At 35.8% G+C, this 9,077-nt stretch overlaps 1 protein-coding gene across 3 annotated transcripts; it reads left to right on the top strand.

Moving 5' to 3' along the window:
* Positions 1 to 217: 217 nt before the first annotated feature.
* On the top strand, positions 218 to 8,755 carry slc7a9 (solute carrier family 7 member 9). Of its 3 annotated transcripts, none has more exons than XM_082148297.1 (13): positions 218 to 374; positions 2,810 to 2,952; positions 3,745 to 3,892; positions 4,715 to 4,957; positions 5,034 to 5,159; positions 5,527 to 5,626; positions 5,992 to 6,036; positions 6,579 to 6,702; positions 6,917 to 7,020; positions 7,133 to 7,229; positions 7,357 to 7,506; positions 7,999 to 8,173; positions 8,385 to 8,755. In XM_082148297.1, the coding sequence occupies exons 2-13, from the start codon at positions 2,851 to 2,853 to the stop codon at positions 8,444 to 8,446; spliced, it is 1,476 nt and encodes a 491-aa protein (XP_082004423.1). In that variant the 5' UTR covers positions 218 to 374; positions 2,810 to 2,850; the 3' UTR covers positions 8,447 to 8,755. The 3 variants fall into 3 exon arrangements, with proteins under 3 accessions (XP_082004423.1, XP_082004424.1, XP_082004422.1); XM_082148298.1 differs by lacking the exon at positions 218 to 374 and adding an exon at positions 1,039 to 1,644; XM_082148296.1 differs by lacking the exon at positions 218 to 374 and adding an exon at positions 1,041 to 1,714.
* The last annotated feature ends 322 nt before the right edge of the window (positions 8,756 to 9,077 follow it).

Here is a 9,077-nt window from a genome sequence, read left to right as displayed (position 1 = left end):
AGTAAAACATTAACACCACTTAGACATTTAAAAATAAATGCTTAAATGAAGCTCATACACATATTATGCTCATATTAAAAGAATTGAAGTTAATTCAATAAATTGTTTGGGATAATTCATTTTGAAGTGATTTTCTCTCTGAATGTTCAGTCATCAGATGTAGAATGAGTTGCATAAACATGAAGTCTGTCCGAGATGTTTCTCTGGGTTTCAGTGTTGCATGTGATAGAAGGATGTCCACACTGTGACAGGGTCGGGTTAATTGTTAGCGGCTCAGATGCCACGCAGAATGTGCGTGTAATTCCTGCTGTTATAGCTTTCAGATCTGATCTGATTCAGATCTGAGTTTGGGATGAGAAGGAGCTCATCTAAAGGTAAGGAATCATAAAAAGACTACACTGTTGATATCCTGTATTTGTGTAGTTTTTATATCAGGCAGGGTGCCTGCCATTGGCTTGTATGTCCTTGGAAGTTCCTTGATGAATAAATATTGGAAGTGCGAGAATAATGTTGCTTGTGGAGGAAGTAGATCAATGCTGTGATGTGTCATTCAGCCATGACATTTTCACTTTGCTTAATATCTATTAGGAACTGTTAATGCAGATTTATTTTTTAAAGTTAACTCATGTTGATCATTTTGAAGATTGGCAATGAGAAGTGATGCTGTTTGTCTCATTTTGAGTTGGGTTGTATTGGTCTTTATTAGTGTTCATAGGTTTCGGTATGTGGAGGCTAGGAATTGTTGAAACACTGGGAGTAGTTACATAGTAACAGCAAGTTGCTGGAAAGTTAGAGCTGTGCTGTCATTTGTGTAGATAGGAACACTTTGGACACACGGTTACAATTAACATTGCGTTATGTTAATATATTATGTATTATCTATCCTGAACTAACAATAAGCAACCCTCTTACAGTGTTTATTATTATTTACTGTTAATTTCAACACACAATTTGCAACAATTCAAGTTGAATAAATAAACATTTATGAATGTATTACAAACAAACATGAATAACAATACGCTATAGTACATGTATGAATTAACATTATACTAGAATAATAAATGCTGCAAATTACCAGGAAAAGTATTTTTCATATCAGTATTTTTAATACCGCAGCAAGCTATTAAATGCCTGACTCCTTTTGAAACTCGAGATACATCTCATTGGCCAGCTTTTGAACTCGACAAATGAAAAGGGGAGACAGTAGAGACGAGTCAATCGGAGAAGCTCTTCTTGACTGTGAAATGTATTTATAATGGAGATCATGGAGCTTACACTGCTTCAAGTAGGCTATTTACTGGCCTGTATTTATTTAAGCAATGGCCTACTGATTTGCATTGGCAGTGCTTTTGATCTGAGATGGTTCTGTGTTCTGGTCAATCCTTGGCGTCACACTGTCACCCCCTCTTTCCAACCAAACCATATCAAGTGTCTCTTTCAAAGGAGTATTGTGTTGGTCAGAGCCTGCTCACCTCTAGCCAATCCTGGTCCCTCTCCTCCTCCTTGTCACGTGTTTGCTTCAATCACGGTCAGCCAGGAGAATAACTGAACATTGAAGGTTCCACCCACTTTTGTTGGTTATTAAACACATGAATTTGCAAATGGATCAAAACTTTTCTGCTGGAAAAACTGAAAGCATTGCAGGTTTGTCTTTCGCCTCACGCCTCGAGTTAGACATGATTCTCATGTGACGGTGGAATTGGTGGCACAGAAAGTAAGCTTGAGTTAACCTATAGTTTGTCTTTGCTAACTGCACCTGAAAAATGTTCAATCAGAAAAATATATTCAATGCATTATCATTTTTGTTACAATATCGTGACTTGTTTATTGCGAGTAAATATTTTCTACAAGTATGATAAATGTTTGGCTGAAAAGGAAACTTAACTGAAGTATTGATGTGTGTTTGTTAACACTGTAAATCTTTGTGTTAAGTGAGAGTATTTATAGGGTTACATAATGGACCATCAAGACAATGGCAGCACAGATGGTCCTATTGACTTTTTACAGTCTACAAATCAATTTTTTCAGTAGATTTAGTATCAGTAGCTGCTTGTGGACATCAGCCTGACTATCTTAATTGTAGATAAGATACAATATTTTCTTATCTGTGTAGAATGAGAAAGCAAGTTCTTTAAAATTGGCAAAGGTCTTTAGATTACTTTATTTGTACACAATTTATTTGGCTACCTAATGCACAAATAAATGGACCTTTAAGAGAAGTTTAATCATAAACTTAAATTGTAAATAAATAATGTATGTGAATTCTTCTACTGAGTTTACAGCAGTATTTTAATATGTTCTTTTTGTACTCATTTTCCTTCAGATTTTTTTTTGCAGCCAATTCTAGTCTTTGCTTCTTGACTATAGTATAATCTGAACCTTTGACTATTGTACTGCAGTTGCTAGGAGACAAAATGATCTGAATTCAAGTGCAAGTGGAGCAGATGTTATGTGTATGAATAAAAAGATCTGTCAGAGAGCCCATAACATGTTGACGCTCATTCAACTGCATCAGCAACACTTAAAGCATTATAATGTCTTTAAACTTTAACTTGGCCTTTAGGATGCTTGAGGTAATCAGACATGATGAACTATACTAGCAAGAACAAGACATCAAAACAACAAGAATAAAAGTGCTATATTCCCTAGATCCAGACTTCCCTAGATTTCTATGTGTCTTTTAGTTAAGGTTCAGGCTTAGTCAAATTTGGTCTTTTTAATTATTATTATTTTTTAAATTGATCATCATAATAAATGTAATTAGGTTTATAAGAAAGAGTATATTATAGTTTTGTCTGTATTTATTCAGGCTGACTGCACAAAGTTAAAACTGAACTGTTGACCCTGTGAATGATGGACGAGGATCTGAAAAAAGCGAACACTCACAATGGGAGCATTCCAGAGGCTTTGAAGACTAAAAAGCAACCAAAAGCAGCAGTTCTGCGTCAGGATGTGAGTATGAGAGAATGAGGCATATTACACAAAAGAATGTGAAAAATGTTTCATGATCAATGGTTTCCGTCCAGAGTCGATGCATGTGGGCGTGAGAGTAAGTGTGTGAAGGGTTTAACTGTGGGTTAACCTGGCAGTGCCTGTCACCATCACTACAGTGTAATCCCTTCCTTTCCTGACCCGTCTGTTCGAGCATTCTTCTGTCTTTTGTAGCTCTCATTAATGACAAGTTTAACAATTTATATGTAAATCTGCATACATAAGGACATGGAAGGTCTAGTAATATGAATCGCTTTAAGTAGTTATTGCAACCCTTGTTCTTTATGTTGACCATATATTCAGAGAAAACAATCAGGCAATATAAATAGAAGCCTCATCTTTCCTGTGTTAAAGTGGAGTGATATCATTTAGATCATTGTACATTTATTGGTAAAATGCCAGTTTTAAAATAAAACCGTAAAAACAAAAATCAGTCATTTAAATGCTACATGTGAATTTAGACATTAAAACATTATTATATACGGTATAAAAAAAAAGGATGTTTATGAAGAGATTTGCTAAATTATGAGTGTTTTAAGGATTAATTTTAATGGCAAAGGTAACCTAAATGTAAAAATAGATCAAATGAGCATAAACAACTGGTATCCAGCAGATCAGATGAAGTAAACAATCTCTAAAATCAGCTGACATCCCATGTGGTAGAATCTAATTTTGTTATCATGTTAACTTAATTACACTATCAGTTAAACCAATTCTTAACCCTTTAACCTTAAGCCTGTCTGAATACCTCAGGTGGGTCTTGTAAGTGGCACCTGTCTGATAGTGGGAACAATGATCGGCTCCGGGATCTTCATTTCTCCCAAAGCGGTGCTGGAGGGAACTGGAGCCGTGGGTCCGTGTCTGGTTGTGTGGGCGGCGTGCGGATTACTGGCTACACTGGGTCAGTATCCACACAAAAAAGACATTATCTATGATGAGGTTGCACAAAAGCCTTGAAAAGCCTGATTACCCCTTATAACAAAGATTAATAGGTGAGATTAAGTACAATCACCTCATGTATCGTGTCATATTTGTTTTTGCTTATTGATAATCTCACCATATCCCATGTATGCAAAATATAACCTTTTTTATAGTGTGTAACATAATTTAAAGTCTAAAGGTTGCTGCTTTATTAATTTGTTTATTAATTATTAAACACTTTACGATAAGGCTCAGTTTGTTAATGCACTAAGTAGTTTAAACTAACTTTTGTAATAATCAAGGTTAATGTTAATTTATATATTACTTAATTTTCCATACTACATAAATGCCTAGTAATACTCATTTCTGACAAATCAAATGTTAAATAAATTAACATTAACCAGGATTGTTAGTTCATGATACGTGATGCATTAAATAATGTTAATGTATTGAACCTTGTAAAGTGTTACTCTTTTAAGTTGTTCCATTCGTTGCAGCTGTTGTCCTACCGCATTATGTGTTACAAATATGTAAATCTAAACTAAATCTTTATTTTATCCAGCACTTTCTGCTGAGATTATAGTTGGGCAAAGTCAAGGAGGTTAATCAGATATGTTCACTCATTCAGAAACCCCCAGTCAGTCTTTTTAAGTCACATACTGTTCAGGAAAATTCCCAAGACACAGAAATCCTCTTTAGTTTAATACTGACTCTGCCTGCAGAAGACCTTTTGGTAATGGACTCATTGACCTCAACTTGAACACTGAGAAACTAATGGGAAACTATGTGCGTGTGTGTGCAGGGGCCCTCTGCTATGCCGAGCTTGGCACAATGATCATGAAGTCTGGTGGTGAGTATCCATACCTGATGGAGGGCTTTGGGCCAGTGCTGGCATACCTATATTCCTGGACCACGATCATCGTGTTAAAGCCTTCGTCATTTGCCATCATTGCCCTGAGTTGTGCCGAGTACGCCTCCACTCCATTTTACCCAGGATGCACTCCTCCTCAAGTGGTTACCAAATGCCTGGCTGCAGCTTGTATCTGTATGTACAAGTCTAGGCCGTGTTTATATTCCAATGACATTATTTTGGTCTAACCCTCACTTTGTTCTCTCATCAGTAATAATCACACTCATCAACTGTCTGAGTGTGAAGCTGGCCTCCAGAGTGCAGAACTTTTTCACAGCAGCCAAACTCTTGATTATTGTCATAATCGTGGTTTCAGGAATCGTTCTGTTGGCTCAAGGTACCTCTCTATTCCCTGAAAACAATCAATCTGCTTTTACCCGAACTCATATCTCATTGCCAGATCTGTTTTAGTGACTCCTATCTTATATGATATCAGTTTTTATTGACTGGTTTGTGTGACATTGAAAAGGACAGCAGCATCTTATAATTCAATTGAAGGGACTGAGTTCAAAAACATTTTGATAACAGATAAACAAATTATATTTTTTGATTATGTATGTTGATTATATTTATGAAAGATGACTCATTGTAGACTATGCCCCAGAGAATAGTGTAGATATGTGTTTAGATAAGTAGACCTCTGTAAATGTTCAATGGAAGATCAATAAAATGTGTCTTTTTATGGTGTTCTAATTGTTTTTTAGGCAATACACAGAATCTTAGAGACCCATTTGCAGGGGGAACAACATCATTTGGAGCAATTGGCCTTGCATTTTACAATGGTCTCTGGGCTTATGACGGATGGTAAAGTAATTAGGAGCTGATATAATGTTGCACATGTGGCATATGAGGCTAATGTTAAGCAGCAGTGTACATCTTTTTAAAACCTTTAATAAGCCTATAGTAGATTCAAAGAATCAATGTTCTAGTGTGCTCTCAGCCCTGGGAACCATTCACACCGTCTAATGATAAAGGGAAGTATCATTACATAATGAAAAGGGAAATTGAATGCTTGTCAAACCTTAAATCCAGTAGGATTTATTTTTAGTTGCGTGGACTTTCACCAGATCATTCTTTATCCATGGCTTTTTCATTCTGAGTGAAGCGTGTATAAGACCAGAAGTCAGCTATGGCAATTCATGTCAAAGTTGTCTTTTCTTTTTTCATAGGAATCAGCTTAACTTCATAACAGAAGAGCTGAAAAATCCATACAAGTGAGACTGAAATGTTCTAAATTAAAATTCCAATTCTGTTTTTCTAAACATGTGAAATCTGTAATATTATAGTATTGTTAGCTGCAATATTATCTGCAAAATGACATGGCAGTATATCTGCAATCTTACGTCGTTAGCTAAGAAGGTCTTATTATGTTATTGAAAATGTATTGTGTTTTTTGTATATATATATATATACTATAAATATATACATGTATACATGTAAAACACTAACATGCCTACAACTTTTGCACAGTACTGTAGTACTGTGCAAAAGTTGTAGGCATGTTAGTATTTTACACACAAAAAAAAGTTTTTAAGCCAGTTATTAGGCTTGAAGGTTTCTTCAAGCGTTTCTGGGGTGAAAATACTAACATGCCTAAGACTTTTGCACAGTACAGTATACTATACAGTATAGATTTATCATGAAGGTGTTATTGTATTATTGAAAATGTCTTGTTTTTTGTGTTTTTATTTATTCATTTCATAGATATGTTTATTTATTTATTTATTTATTTATGATTTTTTTTTTTTTTTTACAGAAACCTTCCCCTGGCTATCATGATTGGGATTCCCCTGGTTACTGTGTGCTATATATTGGTCAACATAGCATATTTTACTGTCATGACCCCTGTTGAACTTCTACAGTCTTCTGCTGTTGCTGTGGTGAGTGTGTATTGAAGTCATAGTTCCCAGTACCATGGAAAGCCTGGAAATATCAGGGAATTTTAAATCTGTGATTTCCAGACCTCTATTTCTATAGAAAATAAGTATAAGTAAAAAATAAGTTAAAAAAATAAAATAAAAAAGTTGTCAGTTAATAAATGCTTGTGCAATGATCTTTGATTTGTATTTTACTAAATCATTGGGTTCTCCACAGACCTTTGGTGACAGAGTGCTGTACCCATTATCATGGGTTGTGCCTCTATTTGTGGTTTTTTCCACTTTTGGTGCAGCCAATGGGAGCTGTTTCACCGCAGGAAGGTTAGGAACTTCAGCTGTTTCAAAGAAATTTGCACACAGGATTAAGTGCATGCTGAAAATTGTTTTCTGGGCCTGACACTTACTGTCTGTTGTGTCTGTTTGTACCTGTTAGGTTGACGTATGTGGCAGGACGGGAGGGTCACATTGTTAGGATATTGTCGTACATTAATGTGAAACGTTTCACACCTTCTCCAGCTCTCATGTTTAATGTAAGTCTCATGTAATATTCCATCCTCAACACTTTTTGGATAAGGCTTATCACTAATTTTGCCATATTACATCAACCATGACACACATTAACATTATATTTGATTTCTTCTTGTATGTGATTTGCAGGGCTTCCTGTCAATCATCTACATCATGCCAGCAGACATAAACACTCTCATCAATTATTTCAGTTTTGCTCAGTGGGCTTTCTATGGGCTCACATGCCTTGTGCTCATCGTAATGCGATTCACAAGAAAGGAGCTTCATAGACCAGTCAAGGTTAGAGTACACTATGCATGGTGATAAAGCATAAAGTGGCTGGATTAAAAATAATAATAATAATAATTAGCAGATGCTATTATCCAAAGAAACTTTAAAATGATGAAGATCATAAGCTATTTGTCATATGACCCAATAATAAACTCGAAGGCAACTTTCAAGAGTAAGCTAGAGTAGAAGCTAAAACAGAAGTGAAAATCTGAGAATCTTTTTTCATATATTATGTTTATCATAGCAAGTGCCTTTGTTTATGAATTAATTTAGTACTTGCATAAGAGGTGTGACTTCTGGATTAGTTATTTCCTATCTAGCTATTGCAGTAAACCATTCTGAGTTTCAAATTTTGTCCGTATTTTATATTGCCTATATAGTTTCTATTCTCGAATGTGTTAGATATTTAGCTCAATGGCATGGACTGAATCAACCATAAATCTAATCGATTGTAAAATGACTATACCCAACTTGAAAATGTTTGCCTTTTGTTCCTCTCAGGTTCCGATAGTCATTCCTGCTTTGGTGGTGATTGTGTCCTGTTACCTAGTTCTCGCTCCCATCATAGACAAGCCTGAGTGGGAGTACCTGTACTGCACAGTGTTCATAGTCAGCGGTCTTCTCTTATATGTACCCTTCATTTACTACAAATTCAACTGGACTCGCCACATCATGAGTAAGTAGCTGGAAATCGCACATTTAGATATATTACAACGAACAAATGTATGCTTGTCCTGACCCTTGCAATGTACAATAATTATATGTTTTCTGAATAATATACAACTTTTAAGGCTGTTTTTAGTGGATGTTCACCATTACCAGAAACATTTAAATAGCAACTCTTCCCAAATGCTAGATTCTTAAACTTGACCTGTTGATGCTTACAGGGCCACTCACTATGTACCTTCAGCTGCTACTGCAAGTCGTTCCACCTGAGAAGATTGAGTGACAGATGTCAAACTGGAGGAAAGACACAGACATAATAGCCTGCAATGGACAACAGATTGATCCGTGGAAATGTGGATAAAGGATCCTTAAAGGGAACACGGCTGCATATGGACAGATTTTTTTTTTTATTCCTAATGCAAGACCATCCATTGTTTTTACAATGTATTGCAAGCCTTTCCCAGGTCACAGGGATTTGTTTTTACTTTAAAGAATAACATATCACTTCCACGAATGTCTGTAAATTATGACAACTTCCAGTTAATCTAACTTATTGTGTAATTAAATGCAAGCTTGTTGTTCAGGATAGCAATGATATTTTTCCACGTTTACTGAACTCAAATGTATTAATTGTGTTAATATATTGACTCAGACTCATTTAATCACAGTAGAAGAATTGTAGTAATGTAAGTCTTTAAAGGGTTAGTTCACCCAAAAATGAAAATTCTGTCAGTAATTACTCACCCTCATGTTGTTCCAACCCCGTAAGACCTTCGTTCATCTTCAGTCTTTAGTCTTTTCACGTAGTGTTTAAGCGCAGTGTTGCACGTCACCACGTATCACACACATGACCAGCGTCGGCCAATAGTGAGCCTAAGTGGTGACGTGCAACACTGCGCTAAAACACTACGTGA

This window comes from Leuciscus leuciscus (genome assembly GCF_965113295.1).
Source record: "Leuciscus leuciscus genome assembly, chromosome: 2".
Classification (NCBI taxonomy): Eukaryota; Metazoa; Chordata; class Actinopteri; order Cypriniformes; family Leuciscidae; genus Leuciscus; species Leuciscus leuciscus.
The sequence above is the reverse complement of the archived record's forward strand: the minus strand, read 5'-3'. Positions and strand labels throughout refer to the sequence as shown.